The 27,316-nt window shown below is 37.1% G+C and overlaps 2 protein-coding genes and 1 pseudogene across 5 annotated transcripts; 1 reads left to right on the top strand and 2 right to left on the bottom strand.

The window, feature by feature from the left end:
• The first annotated feature begins 834 nt into the window (after positions 1-834).
• LOC106882424 (O-phosphoseryl-tRNA(Sec) selenium transferase) lies at positions 835-17,405 on the top strand. 4 transcript variants are annotated; one of them, XM_014933097.2, is made up of 11 exons: positions 835-945; positions 3,266-3,391; positions 4,373-4,527; positions 6,678-6,796; positions 7,993-8,151; positions 8,922-9,075; positions 10,240-10,342; positions 13,824-13,953; positions 14,646-14,831; positions 15,610-15,691; positions 16,977-17,405. In XM_014933097.2, exons 2-11 carry the CDS (start codon positions 3,278-3,280, stop codon positions 17,305-17,307), a joined length of 1,533 nt encoding a protein of 510 aa, XP_014788583.1. In that variant the 5' UTR covers positions 835-945; positions 3,266-3,277; the 3' UTR covers positions 17,308-17,405. The 4 variants fall into 4 exon arrangements, with proteins under 4 accessions (XP_014788583.1, XP_014788582.1, XP_014788581.1 ...); XM_014933096.2 differs by lacking the exon at positions 835-945 and adding an exon at positions 1,105-1,194; XM_014933095.2 differs by lacking the exon at positions 835-945 and adding an exon at positions 1,127-1,252.
• Positions 17,406-19,061: 1,656 nt separating this feature from the next.
• Positions 19,062-27,305, bottom strand: LOC106882426 (probable 28S ribosomal protein S26, mitochondrial). The gene is made up of 4 exons (XM_014933099.2): positions 27,002-27,305; positions 23,725-23,847; positions 20,958-21,081; positions 19,062-19,303 (listed from the first exon to the last, which is right to left on the bottom strand). Exons 1-4 carry the CDS (start codon positions 27,235-27,237, stop codon positions 19,142-19,144), a joined length of 645 nt encoding a protein of 214 aa, XP_014788585.1. The 5' UTR covers positions 27,238-27,305; the 3' UTR covers positions 19,062-19,141.
• Positions 26,290-26,408, bottom strand: LOC128247198 (5S ribosomal RNA; annotated as a pseudogene).
• Positions 27,306-27,316: the final 11 nt, after the last annotated feature.

Below are 27,316 nucleotides of genomic sequence, written 5' to 3'. Positions count from 1 at the left end.
TGTAGGGAAGGATCGGAAGTGGGGCCTTTAGATCCCCCCGGAAGTGCTGCGGTGGACATGCGGCATTCAGGGAAGCACGAGGGTCAGCCAGCGGCGCACAGCACATCAGAGCGGACGTGTGAGACGGTAGAGTAACGATAAGCGCATGTGGACGTGGAGTGAACCTTGGAGATCGTGACAGCACGTGGATGTTGAAAGTGGCCCTTTCTCCGGACCGACAGGTAAGACTACCGTAATTCTCTCTTCGCTTCTGTCTTTTTTCTTCCTTTACATCACACTAGCCAAAACCGTTTTCACGCTCCACTGCCTGCCATGTCAAGCATAGTGCATACTGATTTTTACATCATTTAATTTGTAGACATTCTTTACAACGGGTGTCATTAAATTCTTTGAAAAAGTTGTTCCAATAGTCCAGTTATGGAAGTAGGTTTTATGAATTAGATGTATGCTTAAAGTGCGTTTGACTGAGGTTGGGAAACAGGAGAACGTCTTCCCCTGCATACATCCCCATTTCTATTACTGCTACAGACTTGTGTGATCAGGTTTTCATCTTTATTTTTCCCGCTTTGGTCTACAACAGTGCTCCTCAAAGTGGTGGTCCGCGGACCGGCACCGGTTCGCGTGCCATCAGCTGCCGGTGCGCGACGAGTTTCCAGAAAAGAAAGAAACATTATAAAATACCTATGTAATATTATATTATTTGTTTACAAAATAAATATAAGATTTAAAAAGTTGTCAACTTTTATTATATACATTATATATATATTGTTTCCGGTATAAATTAATATTACTAAGAAATGTGACCGGCCCCTGACACATTGGGGGTAAAAAACTACCGGTACGTCACATCATACTTTGAGAAGCCTACAAGACGTAAAAGCATTTCCAATACGGCCCACCTCACAAAAAGTTTGCCGATTTTTGCTTTACAGAAAGGAATAAACGGTACAGAATACTTCACATGTAAATTTGCTAATATAAAATTTAATCTTTTCGCCCTATATTTGTGACATACATCAACACATATGTTTCACAAATATACGTTGTTTCAAAATATAAATTTTACCGGTGTTATATCACGATTTATATTTTGAAATAGCACCAGGAACTTTCTTCGCCTAACACCGTTTTTATTAATTAACCGGCGTAATTGTTATTTTGATAATTGCTTGCTGCTGTGCAACTTTTCTAAAGGTTATTTAATATTTTTGCCACTTTTCATACTCTGCAATGTTTTGATGAGCATTTACCGGTATGTAGTATGATAAATTAGTGTTACTTGATGCGAAAGCTTTCCGTTGGTGTTTTAACATCTCTGTCTCTCTCGTGTCTGCTATATTTTACTAAATTCTGCCTTCTCATTTCTAATAGAAAAAATTTTCAGAAAACGTCAGAGGATTAACTACGCCAGGTATCTCAATAACTATATACACCTTAAGTTATCATTCAGCGATGGAGCTTAGGTGTGGTCGCTTGTCATGCTAGAAATAACTTCCAGTTCTTCCTCAAATCACTGTCTGAGAAAGGAAAAGAAACATTGGCTAAAGTATTCCGACACACACAGAATGGTGATGGCTAACATAACTCTGATCATACGTCAGGTTAATAGCAGTTAACAACATACGAATAAACAACAACTACCGCTATGGAGTGCAACCATCCTGTATGGGTGTTCTTTAAATAGGTTGTCTAAAAGAATCACGTTACTTTATGCACTCAGGAAAAAAGGCAGTGCCCATGATCCGTACATTGGCGTCCAAGGAACGCAGAGAGAAAAGTATCCTTAAACCAAAAACTTGGCCCGAATGCTTGCACAGAATGGACTTCGTCAAAGATGCCCAGTGTGCGAGGTGGTGATTTTTAAACCAGGAATTTGGTTAAGTTTACACCCAATTTGGCCCTATTGAGATTTTAACTTTTACTACAAAGGCAAAGTTGACCTCAGATAGCACAAACGTAAAGTTGTCCGCACATACCACAAGCGCAAATTTGACCCCACCCCTTCGTGTTCATACATAATCACTATTAAAAATCTATACGGTTTCATTATTAAAAAAGCATAAATTTACAAGATGCGGTTATCGTGAAGTAACCATATCAAAACATACTGCTAGCAGTAATAGTTACTTGCATTCACCAGTTATGTTCGCCTCCACCCCTCCACATTGAATTTGTTCTATTTTGTCTTATCAATCCTAACTAACCTTGACTTTACTCTAACTGATGTTTACTACCTTTTTTCATTTGCCTATAAAATGTAATAGAATAAATTTAATCTATTGAGTGTGCTCAAGGATTTGTGAGTATAAATAAATAACTGGTGCTTTTATTTTGATTAGGAGGAGGGTCAAAGACTGACTCTGCTAGTCATCATGACTATGTCAGGATAAGGCTGGTAGCCCTGGCATTGTTCCCTTCAATTACTTTTAAACAGTGTGCTCCAGAGATGGCTCCTATCTTCACCAGTCTCTTCAATCATTCTCTCTCTACAGTTGGCTATTCTGGTGTTTAGAAACATGCTACAATATATCCGTCCACAAAGAAAGCAACTTCTCTGACCTTACTAACACCTGGCCTATTTACTCACTTCTAAGATCTCAACTTTATTTTATTGACTCTGGAAAAAGATGAAAGGTAAAGTTGACAACAGGATTTGAACTCAGAACATGAAAACCCAGAACAAACGTCAAACCTTTGTCATTCCATAACCTTAAGTACCAGTAATATACTAGGAGTTACCGGATCAACTTTACTCCTTCCCTAAAATAAGTGGTCTTTGTACCTATAGTTGGCAATTAGTTGATTACCAAATGAAAAGCCTTGTGATATATTTTCCCATTCTGTTTTCTTAGTTTAAATCCTGCCAAGATCAACTTCCCTTTTATCATGTTAGAAATAAATAAGTACCAGTTATGTACTTGGATGAATATAAGATTATTTTCCCTACTCAAAAATGTGTAGTTGTGTGCCTATGTTAGAAATCATTATTATTAATTGAGGAAAGCATTTATATCATAATAAACAATGAGATCATTGGAAACTAGTAACGTTCTATGTTAACAGTTAGTGAACACAAATAGTTCAAATGTAGAACGTATTGGTTTATTGTGTGGAAGAGGTAAATTATAACATTTTGGGCAGTATACTTTGTCACAGGAAATAGGTTAAATTTGCCTCTTTCTCATGTTAAATCAATATTTTAAGATTTGTTTTACTTCACCACACTACTCTTGGCTTTCATTGCTTTTTAATTATTTGTTTTTAGTTGTGAGCAGAAATGAATTCCAGTGTGTCCACTCTGTGTGAGCAGCTTGTATCTGTGGGCTACATCCAGCAAGGGAACCAGGCTCGGCAGCGTCATGAAGCAAAACTGAAGGAACTCTTGCAGCATGTAAGTGTTATAATTAATATCTGCTTTTTTAGACTCAGAAAATGTATCTAATATGAGTATGTGCCAAGTTGGACATATAAAAATCTACGTCACAACTAATAATATTTTTTAACAAGAGATCCCACTTGTGGTGTATTACTACAACTGCTAAAAATAGAAGCCATCTTGGGATAAAGAAAGGATGCATCAAATCTCTAGATATTGATAAATACTAAAATGATAGTATAGTCATAGTTGCAATGACATTCATTAAAGCTATCCTCGGTCAATGTTGAGTGCGGGTTAAACAGCAAAACTGCTTCTTAATTTTCTATCTACAAATGTTTTCCCACAATGCTCCATCCACTCATATGACAACTGGTACAAACCAGCAATGAAGCCTGAAGCCTCAATGTGTACACTTGATTTTCTAGAGATAGCAGCCAAATCTTCCTCAAATCACAGCCAACCATTTTAGATTCAGAATATATAAGAATATATGATATAATGTAGTCCTATATACACTTAAGAAAACAGATGGCCCCCAACTGGAAAGTCTTTCATCATAGATGTGCTCTATCAGGGCTGCCTTGAGTCTAAACAACAACAGTACGATACGTATCCGAAATTTATGTTACTACGCTATGTCTTGGTATGATAAAGAAAGTTCCAGTTAACTTTTAAATCATTTTAAAAGAGATTTTCATCGTCGGCATAGTTGATGTGACTGAAAAAGATCTAAGGGACATAACTGTTGTTATGGTTAAACAGCTCCTTATCATTATATACTTGTTACTATAGAAAACAAATCACTACCATGACTGATAAGATTAATTCACTTCATGATTATCTAATCATCTGCCGGTTAATTGTGAGTGAGAAAGGACTGCAATAGGGGAGCTGTATATGATTTAAATGCTTGCAATAGAATGAATCTTGCTAAAGATACTCAAGAACCAAAGTTACTTGATACACATTATCTCTATTAATCTATGCTTTCAGAGGAAACTTCCCCAAGAAGGCTGGGATGATCTCACCATAGAACTTGTGTTACATGAACTGGCTGTGATGGACAGCAACAACTTCATGGGTAACTGTGGTGTTGGAGAGCGTGAAGCCAGGTTAGCATCACAACTGGTTGCTAAACGACACTATAGGTAATACATACAAGTATTATTTGATTTTTTTTTATTTATTTCAGGGGATTTCTTTATTATTATTCTCATGTACGTTGTATCTATAACTTTTGTTGTGTTAAATACAGCTTTGTCGCTTATTTTTATCTATAGTGTAACCTTGACCCTTACTAGAGAGGTTTGTGCAGTGAAGTTAACACCCCTTTAATGTTAAACATCCTTTTAGATGTTTAGCCCAATAGACTTTGTAGGCCTACAAGGTTTACCAACTGCCCGTATGCTGCTAGCTGGGCCACAACATGTAGCTAACATACATTGTAGAAGCCTATGTGTGTGTAGAAATATATGTATATAGATGAAAGTCACAGAGAGGGTCATAACCCAACTAATTAGGGAGAGAGTCAGCCTAGATGAGATGCAATTCGATTTTGTGCCAGGTAGAAGCTCCACTGATGCTATATTTCTGGTAAGGCAACTGCAGGAGAAATACCTAGCCAAAGATAAACCCCTGTACTTGGCTTTTGCTGACTTGGAGAAAGCCTTTGACAGGGTCCCCCGATCCCTTATTTGGTAGGCAATGTGGAAACTAGGGATAAGTGGTTAGTAAGAGCTGTACAGGGATGCTGTCAGTAAGAAAAGGGTTGGCAACGAGTATTGTGAAGAATTCCTTGTAGAAGTAGGGGTTCACCAAGGATCAGTCCTCAGCCCCCTCTTATTCATCATAGTCCTCCAGGCAATAACAGAGGAATTCAAGACAGGCTACCCCTGAGAGCTCCTCTATGCTGATGATCTTGATCTCATAACAGAATGATTACCAGAACTAGAGAAGAAATTTCAGGTGTGAAAGCAAGGTTTAGAATCAAAGAGCTTTAGAGTCAATGTTGCAAAACCCAAAGTCCTAGTAAGTAGGAAGGCGAACAAATCACAAACTCCTTCAGGTAGATGGGCCTGCTCAATCTGTAGAAAAGGTGTAGGTAGAAACTCCATAACATGTACCCAGTGTAAGCTATGGATGCATAAGAGGTGCAGCAACATCAAAGGAGTGTTAACCGGGATGATAGTTTTTGTGTACGGCAGATGCACAGGAGCAATAAACACCGAAGATGCTCAGAAAACAGATTCCATCATATGCCAGGGGAAGAAACTAGAAGTAGTTGATAGCTTCCACTACCTAGGTGACCAAGTCTGTAGTTGGGGTGGATGCTCTGAGAGCATTGCCACTAGAATAAGAATAGCCTGGGAAAAGTTCAGAAAGCTCCTACCTCTGCTGGTGCTAAAGGCTTCTCACTCAGAGTGAAAGGTAGACTGTATGATGCATGTGTGTGAACTGCCATGCTTCACAGCAGTGAAACATGGGCCATGATTGTTAAGGACATACATAGGCTTGAAAGAAATGAAGCTAGTATGATCTGCTGGATGTGTAATGTCAGTGTGCATACACGACAGAGTGTAAGTACCCTGAGAGAAATGTTGGACATAAAAAGCATCAGATGTATTGTGCAAGAGAGATGACTGCACTGGTATGGTCATGGTCATGTGCTGCATATGGATGAGGAGAGCTGTGTGAAGAAGTGTCACTCCCTAACAGTGGAAGGAACTTGTGAAAGGGGGAGACCCAGGAAGACATTGGATGAAGTGGTGAAGCACAACCTTTAAACATTGGGCCTCACAGAGGCAATGACAAGAGACTGAATCCTCTGAAGATATGCTGTGATTGAGAAGACCTGGCAAGTAAAGTGAGATCACAGCCATAGCCTATACAAGTGTCACATAACCAACCCATTTAAAAAGTACCTTTGAATCGTCGGGCGACAGGCCATGCTTGAGTAGACCTATTGAGTGTTATTTTAGGTATGTGCAGTTGTACTCAGTCCAGTCTGACCTGAAAATATATTTTAAATAAGTTTGAGATGTTTGGTTGAACTGTTAGAATGTTGGAAAACTATCTTAGTGATATTTGTTCCACTTCTTTACATCCTGAGTTCAAATCTTTCCAAGGTCAGTTTCCAGTCTCCTGGGGTTAATACTGAAGTTGATGGTGTTGAGTCCAACACAGCATTGAAATTCACCATTCATATTTACTTTGCAAAAATTTGAGAGTTTTTAGGATATTTATGTATTTTATTTTTTTCATGTTTTACAGTTTTAAATTTTTCTGTCTTCTTTTTAAGATTGGGTCATGGAATTGGTCGATCTGGAGATATCACTGCAATCCAGCCAAAGGCAGCGGGTTCCAGTGTTCTAATGAAAATAACAAACTGTTTGGCCCGTGATGTTATCAAACTAAGTGGTAAATGTTTGTTCATGGAGACTCGTCTCCACCTTTTATCTAGATATTCATCATTCTGTCAAAAATAATTTGTTGATAAAGTACTTCATTTGGTCTGACTGTTCTGTCAACAAGGGAAGATTCTTTTTTATGTCAGTCACAGAAAAATGTATAGTACCTGTGATATTTCCAAAGCCTTCTAGACTGATGAAATTTAGGTGTGGTTGTGTGATAAGAAGCTTGCTGCCCAACCACATGGTTCCAGGTTCAGTCCCACCATGTGGCATCTTGGGCAAGTGTCTTCTACTATAGGTCTAGGACAAACAAAACCTTGTGAATGGATTCAGTAGACAAGCTGAAAGATACCTGTTGTGTGTGTGTGTGTGTGTTTATGTCCCCATTACTTAGGGGTTTAGTAAAAGAGACCGATAGAATATGTACCAGACTTAAAATTTTAAAAGTCCTGAGGTCGATTCAGTTTGTTCCACTAAAACCTTTCAATGTGGTACCCCAACATGGCCACAGTCAGGTGACTTAAAGAAAGGAAGAGGTAAAAGGTATTAATGAAATCGGTGAGACTGATTCAAATGATGTTTATTTTAAACACCTGTAGGTTGATGTCTGCAGAAAAACTGAGTAATATATATCAAGTGATTTCTGGCACTCCTTTTTATTTACCTCCATGTTACATTCCAGTCAGTTAAAAGTCTTGTAAACCTCATAAGACAAATGGTCACTCCTGATTGATGTGAACTATGTGACCTATTTTATAATTCTGGAAAATGCAATCAGGAATTAGCACAATCATGGCAATTGTCTTCAAATATAGCCCAAGGCTAATAAATGCCTTGTAAGTAAATTTAGAAGATGGAAAATATAGGAAACCTACCATGTGTGTGTTGAAGGGGCGGAGGCATGTATAAACTTTACAAACACTCAGCTTTGCCTGAGCAAGGCAGTGATATGTTGACATTATGATTGGTCACTTTGCACTTTTGAAAACCTGTATAAGAATTTGCGTAGGTGAGGGTTGGTGACAGGAAGAACATCCTGTCATAAAATCCTGTCTCAAATACTTGCTTAACATGGAAAAAACGGAAGTTAAATGAATAAATGAATGTAATATGGTCATCTTGGCCTATTATAAACACCATACTCTCCCTTTTCTTACAAAATGCCATGTAGTTTAGCAAGCTGAATTTTTTTTTTTTTTTCAGGTGTACATTCTGTGAAGAATTGCTTTGTCGTTCCTGTAGCCACAGGTATGGCCTTGGTTTTGTGTATGCTGACCATTAAACAACATCGTCCTCAAGCAAAATATGTCCTGTGGCCCCGTATTGATCAGAAATCTTGTTTCAAGTCCATTGTTACTGCAGGTTTGTTCTCATTTGCCAACCATTCACACAATATGTACTGTTTATTATAATTACATATATCTATTCCAGGGAAGTGGCTTTGCTTGCATATTACAGAATGATGCTTGATTCTCAGATGCTTTCACCTGTCAACTTTAAAGACCAGATCCACTCTCTTATCACATTTTCTATATTGAAATTTCAATTGAATTATCATGCTGGAGTTATCTCTCTTGTTTGTTTCGCTTTTAGATTTGAAACATACAGCCACTTTGCCTCCATGAGGCCCAGTGCTCGAAAGGTGTTCTTTACGTGCCACTAGCACGGGTGTCAGTTACCATGACTATTTCATTTGGCTTGACAGGTCTCTCAAGCACAGTACATCTTCAAAGGTCTTGGTCATAAGTCATTGCCTCTGTGAGGCTCAAAGTTCGAAGATCATGCTTCACTACCATGTCCCATGTCTTCCTGAGTTTACCTCTATCACAGGTTCCCACTACAGTTAGAGATCGGCACTTCTTTATACAGCTGTCTTCAATTTCAGTGTCAGTGAAAAATTATCCAGTATGATCATCATCATTATTTTCATCACCATCATTATCATCATCCCTAACAACATTATTACCATATTTATGACCATCACTACCACATTTATTATTATCATCCCCACCACCACTTTCATTACACATCACTACCACTACCATCATTCTTATCAGCACCATTGTCATTCTACCTGTCTACCATGTGTGACTGACCAGTGTATGATGTAAGATATTTCAATCTGTTCTCAGGTTTCCAGCCTGTAATCATAGAGAATGTATTAGAAGGAGATGAACTACGAACTGATGTCACTAAATTAACTGAACAGATTGATATGCTGGGCAGGGAGAACATTGCCTGTGTCATGTCCACAACCAGCTGTTTTGCTCCACGAGCACCAGATAAGTATGTATCATTTTTATTAGATAAGCTTTATAAATCTATTATTTTATTGTTAATAATGTTATTGCTGTTAGTGGTGATGTTGTTGTGGTTGTTGCATGGTGGTGATGGTGGTAATGGTATTGTTGTTTAGCACATGGTCAGTCCTATTCAAGTAAACACATAGCCAGTTATTTGAGTTAGCCCTATTTGGACAAAGCTATGATGCTCAGACAACCTCTCTGACTCAGTACAGTGGTGTTTGTATGCTTTTCCCTCTATAGACTACTCTGTCCCTGTATGTCATATACAGTCTGACAACAGTCACAGAGGAGATACTAATAATATAACAGTTGCCGTTTTTCTACATTTAGCTCTGATCTATCCATTGCAACACAGTGTTTGAAGCTAAAAAAAGTTATTGATGTTGCTACTGTTATTTTTGTTTATCTATTTGGACTGCATGAGAGGTAGTATAACTTAACAGTTATACAGCTTAACACTAGAATGCAACAAGAGTACTGCATGTCATCATAGAGCATTCATACCTCAAAAGTATGTCGTTAATGTAGTGACCAACCTGTAATTAAAATACAAGTATGTCTGAAAGAAAAACATGCTGTATACTCTCTCTTTGTAAAAAAACACATTTTTTGAAAATTCAACTCAATGGCATGGTTGTGTAGTCAAGAAATTTACTTTGGAATCAAGTGGCTCCAGGTTCATGATAGCTGATGCTTGACCAATATCTCCTCAGTGGAATAGAATGTGGAAGATGGAAAGCTATCATACATGTGTATGTATGTGGGAGCATACAACAGTGTAAATACAGGGGTGGGTGCTGAAAAGTTCCTGGCTGTAAGGGTATTGCAAAAGGCCTGGTTGGAGGCCCAACCTTCCAAGTTCTTTTACAGGGCTTGGAATAACTGGATGATTACAGCAATAAGTGTGTGAATCTGAGAGGGGAATACATGAAATAAAATCATAATTAACTGATCCTCCTGTATTTTCTTTTACCCAAAGTCAGGAACTTTTCAGCTTCACCTCATACTGTGTACTTAATACTTAAAAAGAAGTAACTAACTTTCTAAAAGAGACATAGCTTGAGTAAAATTTGTCCATTCTAATCTGCATTTCTCACTCTCTCAATATATCTGTTTCCCTCTCTATCATCTTGTCCATCTGTAGACTGGAAGAGATTGCTAAATTGTGCAAAGAAAACAACATTCCACATTTGGTAAACAATGCATATGGAATCCAAGCTTCTAAATGTACACATTTACTGGAACAGGTTAGTATATATTCAGATTTCCTTTTTGTCTTGTTCATGCCATCATTATCATCGTTTAACATCCGTCTTTCATGCTGGCATGGGTGAAACAGTTTGACAAGCCTGCACCAGACTGCTGTAACTGTTTTGGCAGGATTTTTTACAGCTGGATGCCCTTCCTAATACCAGCCACTTAGTAGAGTGGACTTAGTGCTTTTTACATGGCATAAGCACAGGCAAGGTCAGTTTTGACAAGGCTTTTACAGTTGGATGCCCTTCTAAACACCAACCACTTTACAATGTGGAGACCACCATATAATAGAGCAGGGAACTCTGTCGAGAGTTTTCTCCAGGTCGATGAAGGCTAAGTACAATGGCTTACTTTTGGCCAAGTACTCACTAGGAAGATGGCATCTGTGGCACTCTTCCCAGGTACAAAACCAAACTGCCTCTCATTTAGTTTAGTTCTATTTCTAATCAATTGAGCTATAACCCTCTCAGTAACTTTCATGATTTGGTCTAGTAATTTAATGCCTCTGTAGTTGTTTCTATCTAAGGCATCACCTTTACCCTTGTAGCAGCTAACTATAATACTACTACACCAGTCATTGGGAATGGTGCCATCCTATGACTAAGCTGTAGCCTACACAACCAGAAATTTTAATCATCTCGGCAGTGATTCCTGATGGCCCAGGAGCTTTCCCTGTCTTCACGTCCTTAATTGCCTTATCTATTATGCTGCTATCAACCCTGATGGCTGGTCCCTCAGTTGGTTCGATATTTGGTAGACTCTTCTTCTCCCATTCATTTTCCACATTTAGTAACTTTTCATAGTGACATGTATTTATTTATGTGTGTGTGTGTTTTGATGAATAAAAACTGAGTAATGAGTGGAAAAGAAATGTCTAGAGGCAATTGCTGCATGAAAAATAATGAAGTGGCCCAAGTTGTAGTAAACCAAGAAATAACAGTAATTTACTTTGCTACTAGTTTTTCACACAGCAAATGTCTCTAGATATTTCCTTCCCGACCAATGCTCAGTTTTTATTCACTAAAAGTTTCTGTATTCTCTCACTAACCTTACTTCTAGCAAATTAGGTTAGGCTATGCTTTGCTGATGAAGTTTAATATTACCAAAGCATTCCTGGAGTTGTCACTATACTGACCAAAGATCAGACTGACTCCACACTGAATTCTAATTTTAGAATTTAATTTTAGCTGCAGGAAAAGTACTTGGCTAAAAATAAGCCATTGTATTTAGCCTTCATCGACCTGGAGAAAGCTTTCATCAGAGTTCCCTGCTCTGAGTTGTCTCCCTCGTTCTTTGTTGCTAATTCATTATTAGAAAATATTTGTCTCTTCCCTTAGAGATGTAATTTTAATTAATAATTTCTTAGCTTGTTACATTAAGTTAGTACTGGCTTTATTGTTATTTTATGTTGAATTTAAACTGTTCTAGATAAATGTTTGGGAAGAACACCAGAGAATGACAGCTGTGAGGAAGAAAGATTAGAGTGATTTTGTACAGGGTCCAAGGTACATTTGGTAAATGACAGTAATAAGATCATAGAAGGTTGAAGAAATAAGACCATTGTACAAATAATAAAATCAAACAGATGACACAGTTTAATGTGTTAGTAATTGCAATGTTCTGAGGCTTTATGGGTTTTTCAGTTTGATAACTTCTTGAACATGGCTTAAAATCTGTGACTGTAGTTGGCTTATTGTACCAAATGTGTAAACATATAGTGTGTGTGTTGGTGGGTGGAATTATAGTTGATTTAAACAAAACCTGTCTCCCTGTTTCTTGACCCCAAAAGGAAGGAGGTAGAAGTTAAACTTCACAAGAATTGTACTAAAAAATTTGACCAAGTTAATTGTTTAAAACAATATATCTTACAGTATTTAACACCATCATTTCTGAACTTGTAGTAACCTTTTGGGAGTTGATGTGATGATATTCAGTATATGTAATGGAATGGACAGAACTACTTCTTGAAATAATATTGAATAATTATAGAATAGTAGAGTACCATAGCACATGTTTTATTTGATCTAATGTCTTGTGTTTGTGAGTTTGAATGCCACTGGAATCAACCCTGTTTTTAAAATAAATGCAAACTCTTGGTTTGTGGTTACAAATGAGCCAAGGAGGGGGCTTTTGTGAAGTTACTCAACTTGCTAGCAATAAACGCCAAGATGTCCTTAAATTATAAATAAAAGAAACTACACATTGTATTACATAATTTTTGATATACTAAAATAGATGGAATGGCCACTATTGGAATGAGTCTGTTTGTAATTCTGCCTGAAAAGATTAACCTAGGATTAAACAATTACAATGGTGTGATTACAAATCCACTGTCAGTATTTTGTTGTTTCGAAGATGTGGAAGCAGATACTGAATTTTACATTCCTTAGTCCATCTAACTGTTGGCTTTAAGACTAAAACTTTTGAGATAGTTCTATGCAATAGATAAGTTTCCTATTCCAGGGATATATTTGCTTTACATCTATTAATGCTCCTTTATTTAGAGTTATTTAGTTACGGCCTTATGGGACCTCAAGTTTCACAAATAGGTAATCTTTTATGTGTGCTCAGCAGTCTATTATATCCACTTATATTCATCTAATATAATGATGGATGATAGTTGATGCTGTGGTAAGTTCCATGAAACAGTTACACTCTCCATTAATTAATGGTGAATTAAATTGGAGGAAAGGGGTAACTATTTTATGTACTTTGATCTAGTTCTAGTTCTAGGAATGTAAAATTACTTTGTATTTTCATTAGGTTTGGTGAGGAATCAGAAGTTCATGATGAGTCAGATGTTTGTGTAATAGAAGAGTGTACTGCTATAATTGCTGCAGTTGTTCTCATCTTACCATGATGACACTTGTGGTTGTTGTAGTTGTTATTTCCCTGCCTTTGAAGTGGTTACTGTTATTAATGTCATATCTCTTTGACTGCTTTTAAGTGGACACTAGATGACTAAAATTAATCAAAGAATGTCATTAATGGAACTGCAATAGGATTCATCCAATAACTATGCTAACTGAAGCTAATCTATCTTTATTGTGTGAGATGTAATTTTAAAGTTTAAGACTGAAGGTTTCATCAGGTAGACTTATAGTACAGAGACAGGGATTCTTAACAAAACATTCACTCATCATTTCTGACGAGTAGTTATTAATTATTGTAGTGGATGATGTTCAGAATTCCAAATTGAAAACTTGTGGTCTTCACTTTAAAGACTACAGAATGGTTGTTGGGAATGATTTGGCTACATATATTGAATAAATCAAGTAACTACTTTGACATTTCTTTGTTAGTCAAAGTAGTCCTTCCCAAGGATATTTAGTCCCTATGTTGAGAAGGTTTATCTAAATACATACCCGCTCTTTGTTTTGCATGTTTAGTGATAAGTTTACTGACCAAATGCATTTCGCCTGTTGCATATTTTCATCCATAATAACTACTGTCGTTTCTGTTGCATGCCAGGCTGCACGTGTTGGCAGAATTGATGCTTTTGTCCAGAGCACTGATAAAAACTTCATGGTCCCTGTGGGAGGTTCAATCATTGCTGGGTTTGACAAAAATTTCATTGATGAAATTGGTAAGATGTATCCAGGTAAGTGTTTGATTTGGATTTCAACTAAGGAAAGTAACTCTAATAGAAAGACTTAATAAAGGCTTATTAGGAAAGGTGTTTTTGGTAAAAGTGGTAATGTCTCAGCAGAATGGCAATAACAAACCATGCCTTTTAAGTCAGTGTGTGTATGTGAATGCACATATTCCAATGGCTAGAGTGTTGGATCTTTGAATCATATAACATCTCCCAGTCTGTGCTATAGAAGTGGTTCTCAAACTTTTTTTATCATAATAAAGGGTTTAAAGTTGTTTGACATAGTGAAAGAAAAAAGAGTAGCACTCTTGGACTTTTTGTGGGACCTCCAAGAATGCTGGGATGGGGACAAAAAAAACAATCACCTATGGGTTGTCCTCAGGCAGAAGATTTGGTTTGAATTTTTGTAACAGGACCCAAAGGGCCATATAGCAATGTTAAACTGGGCAATAGGAATCAGTAACATACTTCACTATTTACATGGTGTCATTTAACCATTTTGACCATCTCCAGTTTTATATAGGAAATGTTACATGTTGTTGCTTTTAATGATGGTGGTGGTGTTACTTTTCAACCCCTAGCTAGCATTGATTGTAGAAGATTTATGATCAAAAGCATTCCAGCCATTATCATCATCTCATCTGCTACAGGTTTAGGGAATCCAGGACCATAATTTGTTTGTTTTATACCTTCTCAAGGCAGAGCCTCTTCGACTCCAACTGTTGACCTCTTCATCACACTCTTGTCTCTTGGTTCTACTGGTTACATGAAACTTTTGAAAGACAGAAAAGAAATGTTTATATATTTGAAGAACGCACTGTCATCATGTGCCGAGAAACATGGCCAAAAATTATTGACCATCAACAATAACCAAATTTCAATGGGTAAGTTACAGTTTTCTAATGACAATCTCATTGACTTGTTATTTAACCCTAATTGAGAAGACTTATCATAAAAAGGCATTTCAGTTATAATTATCCCATCTAATTTACCTACCACTATATTATTCAATCTGTTCTTCCTTTTTTTTTTTTTTATATGGTAGCAGAACATTTTGCAGTTATGTCTAGCAAACCAAGTATCCATGTAGAGTATCCTCTTGTTGCATCAAACTGTTGTGGTTGTTTGTTAGTAACTATGTTTTTGTTGTTATTTAGTTTTGTTCGTTTTGTCCATCTCTGCTCAAGCAGACTTATGTCACCTGCTAAACTCTTCATTACTTAAAAATTGGAATAGAAATATATAACAGAGGTTAAAGACAGTCCACCCCTCCATCTTGATGAGGGCCAAATGTGTCTGATTAGCGTCCAATTTTCTATCACTGACCATTATTCCAGCCGTGACCAATTTGAAGAATTATGTTACTCTATTGATTTTTGCAATATATGTTACAGAAAGCACATCTATTGCAACCAAGACAGGTGTTAACGAGATTGAAACAAGAGGCATAACTGAGCGATTCTTCTGTCAATTAACTGGCTGGACCTTAGTAAATAGAGTTATAGACCTTACACAATACTAGTATGAAAAACATATAATAGGAACTTGAGTTTTGTTCACATATCTGCTTTGCTTTAGACAGCAGTGAGCTTCTTGTATCATTGATCATAATGTCTGTCTGTTTCTATTGTTTCTAATAATTGTCTGTTTCTATTTCCATAGCAATGACCCTCAGATATGAAGAGAGCATTAATGTAACTGAAATTGGATCTATGCTGTTCAAACGATTTGTCTCAGGAACAAGGTAAGTTATCTTTATACTACACATGTGCACACCAAAACATGGAACATATGGGTGAAACATGAACTCTGCAAATCATATTGCAAGCTATCCATCTCAGAGGATAGTAATTCTTTCATTATGCTTGCAATGTGACAACCTCTCTAATGTCTGTGGCATAAGATAATATGCAGTTCACTGTGTAAAGCAGTTGTATGAGATGGAGCTACTTTATGAATGTCTCATACAACAATAAAACTGCTTTATCCCGAATTCATAGCTGAATCATCATTCTTTATAAACAGGTACAAAAATGAAGAGAAAGTAAGAGTACAGAGGAGTAAGAACAAAACTCAACAATGAGTTAGGAGTAACATCTGGCCTTTGTTAGGCAGGCCCAGCTGGAGCACACGTTTTTCTCTTACCAAAAGCACAAAATGCTTGTGGTAAAATTCAAGCTATGAACAATGTCAAGCACTTTTAATGCAAAGGTCAACTCTGCCTTCAGCAGATAAACTATCAGTAAGGAATAACTGCACTCTTCCTCCATGTAAAATTGGTAATGTACCTTAAACAACAGTATCACCGTTTAACATCCGCTTTCCATGCTAGCATGGGTTGGACGACTTGATTGAGGACTGGCAAGCCAGAAGGCTGCACCAGGCTCCAATCTGATCTGGCAGAGTTTCTACAGCTGGATGCCCTTCCTAACGCCAACCACTCCAAGAATGTAGTGGGTGCTTTTACATGCCACCAGCACGAGGGCCAGTCATACGGTACTGGCAACGGCCTCGCTCAAAAAGGTGTTTTTTTTTTATGTGCCACCAGCACAAGTGCTAGAAGTCGACACTGGTAACGATTACGCTCAATGGTGCTATTTATGGGCCACTAGCACGGAAGCCAGACAGCTGCACTGGTAATGAACACGCTCTGACAGTGCTCTACTGGCGCAGGTGCCAGTCATCGAATATGGTTCAATTGCGATTTCGATTTCACTTGCCCCAACAGGTCTTAACGAGCAGAGTTTAGTGTCCAATAAAGTAAAGATGCGAATAAGTGAGCTGGCTACACTTCTGGCAGAGGTCACAGCTTATGCTCTCACTTGGCTTGCCGAGTCTTCTCCTTAACAACAGTATATTATGAATAAACTGCCAGCTCAGATTTTCACTGTAAAATGATATTAGACATTATAAAAAGCAACAGCTTAAGTAGCTATGACTGGATTTGTTTCTCTTTCCTATCTGAATATGTGCTTGTAATGTCTAAAATGTATTGTAAAATCATATTTCTTTCCATCTTTCATTGGTAGGGTAATTGCTAAAGACTCAGGGACAAAGGAAATATGCAAACAAAGCTTTGTAAATTTTGGAGCCCATTATAACAACTACCCATGCAGTTACCTGACTGCAGCTGCAAGTATTGGTATGACAAAAACGGATGCTGACACATTTATAAACAGATTAGATAAGGTACTTGCAAAATTCAGTAACAGCAACTGTGAAATAATCAGACAACCTTCTGAAGATATAAGTACTAATGACGATACAAGTACAACTAGTAAAGATAAGCTTACCAATGATGAATTAAATACAAGCATTAAAGATGTATTAAGTAATGACGATGTCAATGTAAATACCTGAGACATTTGTTTACTAGATGTGATAGCTATATTATAAATCAATCAATTCAAAATCATTTTCACTTTTATAATAAAACCACTTAGAAAAGCTCTGCTAAATTGTTTTCTTTTGTTTTTGAAATGTATTGTCAAAGATTGATATTAACGTATGTATAAAATATTCACAGGCATGGCAGTGTGTAATTAATTATTCCACTTCATAAGCTTGTGGTATAAAGTGCAGTTCTATTACGTGTCTTCTCAGGCCAACCAAAGCCCTGCAAGTGAATTTAATAGACAGAAATTGAAAGACGCCGTGTGTGTGTGTGTATTTACACATGTATGTATATGTGTTGTTCAGTTGCAATCGTCCATAAAAATGTGTCCAACCAGGGAAAATATTACTTTGCTTTGAAACAAGAATGAATTGGCTGACAGGAAAAAGCATCCTCGTGTCAAGAATCTGCCACAATGAATTTCATTTAAAACATACAAGGATGGCAAAAGTGGAGATACACAGCCATGGATGGACTTCACTTCATTACTAGTGTCTCAGCCCCTGTCTCACTGCAGAACCATCAACTAAAAAATATATGCATTCTTACACTGTGAAAGCACTGAGCAAAAACTAACAGTGATGTTTGTTGACATTCCCTGCTAAATCATCCTGTAATACCATACTTCCAAAAACAAGTTGAATAGAAATATCCCTTATTTGACAAAGAGGTATGTGTTAGTAACAAAAGGGGCATTCAACTAAAATAATGCCTCAATTCATCAAATCCAGGCATAGGCAGTCTTTATCAAGAAGTGGGCTACATGAGACATGACTCATCTGGTAGGCCACACTACAAAAGAGTTCACAGTAATTTTTTTCACAAGGCTTGCCATTCAGAAAGGTCTGTTAACCACCAGTTGCTTCATGAATGGTCTAGCTTATGCTCTACCTTGGAAAACAGACATAAATCAAATGAATTTTTACACATATACATAGGATAATAGAGTGTCAAACTTTTTAAAATTCATTCTTTTTCTATATATATATAGGCACAAGCACCGTGGTAAGCAGTTTGCTTCCAAAACATATGGTTCTGGGTTCAGTCCAATTGCATGGTACCTTGGGCAAGTGTCTTTTACTATGGCACCAGGTTAACCAAAGGATTGTAAGTAGATTTGGCAGACAGAAACTAAAAGAAGTTTGTCAAGGTGAATGATAATGATCACGTGTGTGTGTCCTTGTATCTGCATTTGTTCCCCACCATCACTTGACACTTGGTGTTGATGCGTTTACATCTTAATAACTTATCAGTTTGATAGAAAAAATGAGAGACCAATGGAATAAGTACCAGTCTTAAAAAAAAAAAACAAAAAGAAGTATTGGGGTTGATTTGCTCAACTAAACATTTACAGGCAGTGTCCAAACATGGCTATAAGTCCAATGACTGAAACACAATAAATATATGGAGTTCCTGCCTTAAAAACAGGAACTAAACCACAGTTATTTTGTGTTCTTTGCTACATTGGTTTCTATTAACTCATTTATTCTATCAGAAGAATTTTTATTCATTAAGAAAGAAGAAATACACATAAATATATATATATATATAAATAAACGATGATGATGATATATATATATGTATATATATATATCCCTCCATGTTTTGATTAACAGAGGTTGTGGAAACCAACAAATTTGTGCTTTTTTCAAAACTTTTTTTGAAACCAAGATGACTTTCATAGATTCTGAGAGATATTGTTGAAATATTACAAATCCAATTCCAAAAGAACTAAAATTTGCTTTATTATTTACACATACACACAAAAATATCCTCCATTTATGACTAAAATTTAAAGAATTACTCAGATTTGGTATTTTCTGGTTTCTCTTCTAGTAACTTCGGTTCCTCCTCTTTGTAAAGATTTCCTTTTTTGTCAATAGCAAAATTATAATTAACTTTAGAGTCTATGGCAAGTGCAATCTCTTTGTCAAGATCTTGAAGTGAGATAAATGGTTTCTCCTGAAATAAGAAAGAGAATAATAATTATATATTTATCTCTGAGAGTTGAATGATTATGAACATAGGCCACTCAAAAACAATTGGTCAAACTAAAGGGTCTAGTCTAAACCTATCAGAAAGAACTTGAATTCACCATTAACTGGCCAACAGTCGAATACCTTAATCCAGTGGTTCTCAACCAGGGTCTATATGAATTTAGTTGTTAAAGTTTATGTGTAATAAAATGGTTATACTTCTACAATACACAATATATTTTTAATACAATACCTCATAATATCCGATTATAAAAATATAATAGGATTTCTTTTTTAACATAGGGGTCCAGCAGAGCAAAATAGGGGTCCTTAGGTAAGAAATGGTTGAGAACCATTACCTCTATTAATCAACTATTCCCAACTTCCTTTAAGATTCGAAAGAGTTACTTTCCTTGAATTGTGATTTTTGCAATGATTTTCGGTCTGATCGGAAAATAACCAAGGCAGAATTAACATGGCATAGGAAGATTTGTAGTGAAATAAAATGCAAGAACCCAGAAAGAAGAATATAAAATTTGTTGAGAATCTTATGGCACGTGTGCCAGTTGCGTGACACCAGTATCTGTCACGACTACGATTTCACTTGGCTTGATGGATCTCCCTTCTCAAGTATAGCATACTGTCAAAGGTCTCCATCATTTGTCATTGCCTCTGTGAGGCCCGGCACTCGAAAGGTGCTAGTTACGTGACACCGGCATCAGTCACATTGCTTCTGTGAGGTCCAATGCTCGAAAGCTGCTTTTTATGTGCCACCAGCCTGGGTGCCAGTTACATGACACCAACAATGGCCACAACTATGATTTCATTAGGCTTAAAGGGTCTTCTCAAGCACAGCATATCACCAAATATCTCAGTTATTAGTCATTGCCTCCATGAGGCCCAACGTTCGAAGATCATGCTTCACCACCTCGTCCCCTGTCTTCTCGGGTCTCCCCCTTCCACTGGTAGAGATTGGTACTTCACACAGCTGTCTACATCCGTATGCATCACATGACCATACTAATGCAGTCATCTCTCTTGCACACCACACCTTATGTCCAACTTTTCTCTCAAGACATTTACATTCTGTCATGCATGCACACTGACATTGCACATCCAGCAAAGCATGCTAGCTTCATTTCTTTCAAGCCTATACATGTCCTTGGCAGTCATACCCCATGTTTCACTGCCGTGTAGCATGGTTGTTCACACACAGGTATCATACAATCTGCCTTTCACTCTGAGAGTGAGGCCCTTTGTTACCAACAAAAGTAGCTCTCTGAACTTTGCCCAACCTATTTTTATTCTAGCAGCTATGCTCTCGAAGCATCCACTCTCACTACACACACAATCAACATTATGTTTATAGAAATGTAATCTGAATAATCCTAACTATATAGGAAACTTATTAAAATAGTAATTAAATAAGATACATAGTGACAGAAAGGGAATCCAAACTATACAAAAAATAATGACACAAACAAAATTGACTGGTTTTTCTCTAGTGTTTTGTGTTCCAAAGGACAAAGGGCTATTGCCAGTGGTAAAATGAACGTTGAGTGGTGTCTGACAAATTCCTACAAGAAAAACAGGTGTAAATTAATGATGATAAATAGGAAAGAAAAAAAGGGTAACATTACTAATTCAGCTGAGAATTTCTTTTCAGCTTCAATCATCCTGTCAAGCCTATACTGTTGATAGCTCTCGCTCTTCAATTTTTTCCTCTCAGCATCCAATTCTGATAGTCTTGCCATATCAGCTTCTCTGCAATAAAATATGAACGAAATACACACCTTTAGTACGTAACATCTTTAATGTTGAATTCATTACATGTCACATGTTTATAACATAAATTTAACTGTTGGGACATGGAAAGATTAAAAGTTTATGGGTTTTTTTTTCACAAGTATGACTGTGTGATAAAAAGTTTTGTGTTCAGTTCCACTGCATAGCACCTTGGGCAAGTGTTTTCTACTATAGCCCCAGGCTGAACGAAGCCTTGTGAATAGATTTTGTAGAAAGAAACTGAAAGACACCCATCATATATGTATATGTCTATGTGTGTGAGTGTGTTACTGCCTTCTTGATTTCATGTGATAGTTGTAACACGATGAGTGTAGTACCTATTAAAACTGACAAATTTTATTTAATCATGGAATAAATTATACAAACTTTAATATAGAAATATCTAACCATTAAAAGTGAACACACCCACTTGGGTGAAAGAAAACAAATGTATCACTATATATTACTAGATGACATTTGAAGAAATTTTTAACATTAATGCTTGTCTAACAGAAAATAAAGAATGGAGCAGCTAAATACAAAGATATTAACTTGAAATGTTGTTTTTGTAGTATTTTGCATCAGCAGCAGCAGCAGCAGTAGTAGTAATTTAATTCTAAGACAACCATGACTAAGCAGACTTATAATCAAAGACATTCTAGCTGTAATCACCTCATGTACTTCAGATTGCATTTTCCATCTTGCTCCTTCAGTTTTAAGACAGGAAAGTATAATTTGAGAGAGAACTGTGGCTGTCATTTCAAGCAGGTCAAATGACCATTTGGAAGTTCCCTCATAGTAGAGCTACCAGCTTAATGAACTGTTCAACTTAGATACACATCTTATAATGGAGTTGAAGCCACAGCCAATGATAGTAGTGCAGTTGTTTCGCAAGTTATTTAGCTCCTAGTTAATCTTAATCAAGCAAACCTATTTAGAAGGACTAAGTGCTGGAACCTCAAGGTTACATGCTGTGCCATCTAGTGGCAAGCTATTTAGACAGCTACTGTCAGAGGAGGTAACTGCACCTGCAGCCCCCACTTCCCCTAGACTGCAAACGGTCAAACAAAAGGATGGTAGGAGAAATGTACGTGTGCGAGAGAATGGTACAGAAGAATGAAACATGGCAAAACAGTTGTATGAACCAATGCAAGAGTACAAACTTGGAGGAAACGTGTAGAAAAAATGTCTGTTCTTGTAGAGAACAAAATGTGTGATATACAGAATCCGAACTACAGCAGAACAACTGAAAAAATACAATGCAAATGTGTACAAAGAAAGAAACGTTCAGCAAAGAAAGGTGTCCAATCAAACTGAACAAAGTATGATACAAAAATCTTGTTGAAAGACATATGTCGCATAATTAACAGATATATAGTGTTTTCATATTGGAATCCTTTTCCATTTCCTCAAATATTCAGTTGGCTCAGAGCAAACTCCACATTGTACTCACAGGCATTCCTTCTCTCGTACTATCAGTCCACAATATAACAGGAACTCCACCTGACATGACGTATGAACCCTTCAAAACTGAGGTTCTCAGATGCAACTCTCCTTCTGCCGAAAGTAAATTTCACACACTCTTGTGGGATGAGCATCTCGGGGACCAAACCCCGACCGAGTTTTTGTGACGGATCCAGGAATTGACCAATAGTTCATATGAAGGTCAATCATTCGTCAAACAGTTATTTTTCTCAAGGATGCCTTCTAATATCCAATCAATTTTATCACCCATGAGGGCAACATACCGCCTTTGAACAACTTGCCGCCTCCGCAGAGAGGATTCTGGAATTCTCTGGTACCTAGTCATCTGCTGATAATGTTGTCGCAGTCACTTCTTCATCTTCCTCGCGAATTTGCACTTCTTCTTCTGCTCTGGACAACACACAATCCTCCAAAACCTTACATTAGAGTCACCATTTTAGATGGCCGTGGTCTCACATGGTGAAACCATCTAATAACGACTCCGTTCAGAAAGCTGGAATAGAAGATGTCATTCAAAGAAAGAACACAGTACAATGAATATCCACAGAACCAACCTGTAGCTTTTAAAAGCTTTTACTCCAGGTCACAAATATATACAAGTTGAATGAATCACGAAAGATATTTACAAGTGAAAGGCCATGTTCAGCTTCTGTGTATCCTACATCATAGTTGCTCAATGTCTATTAGCTGTTGTGTACCTTATGCAAGAGCTAAGGAGGTCACATCCTCGCATGTTACTGTCATGATGACAAAGAGGAAGGACTAAGTGCTGGAACCTAGTGGCAAGCTATTTAAACAGCTAACGTCAGGGTAGGTAACTAACTTATGATAAAGGCATTCCAACCATGACCATCATATTTTTTTTGTTTTTACTTTTAAGCAGTGGAATTCATTAACCACTGCGTTTTTTGTTTCAGACTTGACTGTAATTCGAGGGAAAACTTAGCTGCTATTTCTAGCAGGTCAAGCAACTATATAGAGATTCATTCATAATACCATATTTTAATTACTCATTTAGTTATTTCACACATTTTATATCAACACTTGTTAGCATGCAAAACAGACATAAAATTATGATGGTGATATAAACAAAACAACATTCACACATAGTAGAAACTCACAAGCCATATTGCTCACCTTTCTTGTGCCACCTGGGCATTCCATTTATCATTTTCTAACAATAATTGTCTAAAATCTTCACTTCTATTCTGGTTGTGTGTTATTTTTGGTCTTTCTCTTATCTCATTTAAGAAATGTGTCCTGAAAAATCAAAAATTCATTCAGTTTAACAATGAATTCTTTAACAGATCATGGCAGGATTTGAAAGTACTTTACTGATATATGAAGGAGAAATACCAGGGTGTGAAACATGCTAACTCTAGTGAGCAGATGAGCTGATTGGGTGTTAAAAAAATTAGCTTAATGTATAAAAGAGACAACTGTATTAGTATGGATGTGATGTGAATGAACAATGTGTACTGGTGGAAACTGCTATGTCCTCTTAGTGTGTGATGGAATAGAGTACTCATGGTAAAAGATGGCACGACAAGAAGTAAAGAAATTATCAAATCTTAGGATGTACTGAACCTCAAAGGCAACACGACAAAACACAGAGATCAAGTAGGGACTTTCTGAACAGGTGTAGCAGACCCATTCAATTCATTCTATTTTAGAAAAACAGATATTAAAACGATGATAAAACACTGGGTTTACATCAAGGATAACTTAAGAGAAAAGCAGAAAATGTGTGACTTGTAGAGCTAAGATATTTATGGAAGTCAGTGCTTAGCTCTGATTCTATGAGGTTAAGTGGATGAAAGACAAGTCCTAAGCTGGATATGATTAAGTGACATTAATCCTCAACAACTAAGAAAACTAAAGTCTGTAGATTTAAGTATACTGAGTGAGGTTTGACTTTGTTAAGTGAGAAACCCTATCTATGACATTTACTTTTACATGCAACAGTTTTGTCAATATTCAAACTGGTACCGTACTTGAGAAGACCAAGTGAGATCATAGTTGGGGCTGATGCCAGTGTCATGTAACTGGCAGCCGTGCCAGTGACACATAAAAAGTACCCACTACATTCTTGGATTGGTTGCTGTTAGGAAGGGCACCCAGCTGTAGAAACTGTGCCAAATTAGATTGGAACCTGGTGCAGCTCCCTGGCTTACCAGTTCTCAGTCAAACCATCCAACCCATGCCAGTATGGAAAATGGACGTTAAATGATGATGATGATGAAATTGCAAAGTGATAAAATAATCTAAAACTAATCATTAAAAAATGGTTCAATCTGTAAGACTAAAACTAATATATGCTATACACAGATGCGCCCACACAAGATTTAATGCACTTGCAAGTCCCTTCTTGGCAGTAAAATAGTACCACATCCTAGGTCTAAAGAGCAAAAGCAATGCTCATGACTTTTTCAGACACTTTAAGTTTTAGATATATATATATATAACTATCTGACTGAGACTAAAAGTTAGTATTCATCATCAAATGTTGCAATTTTGTCAGAGAAGGGAACCTTGAATAGGGATGGATAAGGTGAAAGACATTCGAGTGAAGTCATTGCCAGTGCCGCTGGACTGGCTCCTGTGCAGGTAACACATAAAGTACACCATTTTGAGCGTGGCCGTTGCCAGTACCGCCTGACTGGTCTTCATGCCGGTGGCACGTAAAAGCACCCACTACACTCTCGGAGTGGTTGGCGTTAGGAAGGGCATCCAACTGTAGAAACTCTGCCAAATCAGATTGGAGCCTGGGGTAGCCATCTGGTTCACCAGTCCTCAGTCAAATCGTTCAACTCATGCTAGCATGGAGAGCGGACGTTAAACGATGATGAAAAGGTATTTAATGAGAGTAAGACTTTTAATAGTTTGATGAGAACACCAAAGAGAGAAGATACTTTGAAAATGACATATCTTAATGGATATAAATTACTAAATACAGGGATAGACAGAAATTGGGAAAATATTGTTACATTGATTTTTGTCTGAGATAACAATATCATTTCAGACAAAATAATTGTTTGGGATAATTACAAAGAGATATTTTCCATAATATTAAATCACATTTTGCAAACAATAGCATTTCCAACGACCAGCCATTGAGGCTGTAGAAGGCACTTACCCAAGGTGTCATACAGTATGATCAGACCTGGAATTACATGATTAAGGAATGAACTTCTAGATAACACAGCTCTTTTTAAATAGGTAAAAATATGACTAAGAGCTCAGATACAAGCAAGCCTAAATATATTTATTTCATAGAAGGTAGGAAGGTAAAGCAGCAAAATTTGATTTGCTTTTCATCCTTCTAGGACTGATAAAGAACCAATCTAGAGTACAATCATTACAACAGGGTGCCTTGTGATATTTATTCCACCTCTTTATGTTCTGAGTGCATATCTTGCCATGGCTTACTTGAGTGATAAAATTAATCTGTCACCTTCCACTCGGTCCTTGAGTACTTTTAACAGATTCCAATCTGCTGCAACTATTTGTGTGAGGTTTCAGTTTGATCAAGACTTCCTCCCATCTCACTAGTTTTTGAAGCCTTGAAAAGGGTCATGGACACTGCCATTCCTCTTCTGCTTTTATCATTAAAAAAACAGGTTATATTTGTTTTTTTTTAGTTTTATTTTATAGTTTCAGCTCAGAGCTGCGGCCATGCTGATGCACCGCCGTTGTGTGGGACACTTACAGCACCTAGGTTTCCCAAATGGTCACCCATCTAAGTACTCATTAGGCTCGACGCTGCTTAACTTCGGTGATCGGACGAGAACCGGTGCTCTCGGCGTGAAATGGCCTCTTTTTATGAACTATTTACATCAATTATTTAGTTGTATTTTTATTTGTTCAACAATTCTTTTAGAATGGAGAAAGTGTTCTGTTACTTCTTTTCAGCTCAAAAACAAAATCAGTCAATATATCTTAAGAATGAGTTGTTTAATGTAATGTAATTATCTTTAATGAAAAATAAAAGGCGACTGATCGATATGAACGGAAAACGAGTCAATTTTAACTCCAAACTGTAAGGGTCAACCCATGATAGAGAGACAGGGCGAAGGTAAAGAATACGCACACCACCCGTTTTCGGTAGTTAGGGTTAGGTTATGCCCAAAAAGGGTGGTATGCGTATTCTTTAACTCCGCCGAGAGATACAAGATTGTTGTTTAGCTCAGGGTCAACAACAATCTTGCAATCTCTCAATATTGTTTTAATACATCAACGGTAAAAGACGCTCTGACCATGACCATCTCATATTTTATTTGATGTATTTACTGTGCTTTCCCTTTTTTCAGACGACAGAATATGATTTGAGGGAAAACTATTTATTGTTCCCAGCAGAACGAGCAACCGTATAGATGTAAAGAATTAAACTAGAAATGAGAAAGAGAGAAATTACCTTAGTGCCCGAAGATATGTGGAATATTCATTATTTAAGAACTTCAGTCTTTTTTGCTCTTCAGGATCCTGTGGTGTTGGCTCACGAACATAAAACTGTTTACTCTTAGCAATTGGTTTATAGCGAGGTTTGACCCATCTGATACTTTGAATCAACGGCCCAACTTGTCCCGTAGGGTGTGTTAGAGAGGTTAGTTCTTGTTTCAAAATTCGCGTTGCACAGATTTGGAATGACATTGTTGTTAATGATAACCTTTAGACGGAAGTCAGTAGTTATACAATAAGACGGTGTCTAAACAAATGATATCCCTTTATA

The sequence above is a fragment of the Octopus bimaculoides genome, chromosome 2 (genome assembly GCF_001194135.2).
Source record: "Octopus bimaculoides isolate UCB-OBI-ISO-001 chromosome 2, ASM119413v2, whole genome shotgun sequence".
Classification (NCBI taxonomy): Eukaryota; Metazoa; Mollusca; class Cephalopoda; order Octopoda; family Octopodidae; genus Octopus; species Octopus bimaculoides.
This window is presented reverse-complemented; position numbering and strand designations above follow the sequence as displayed.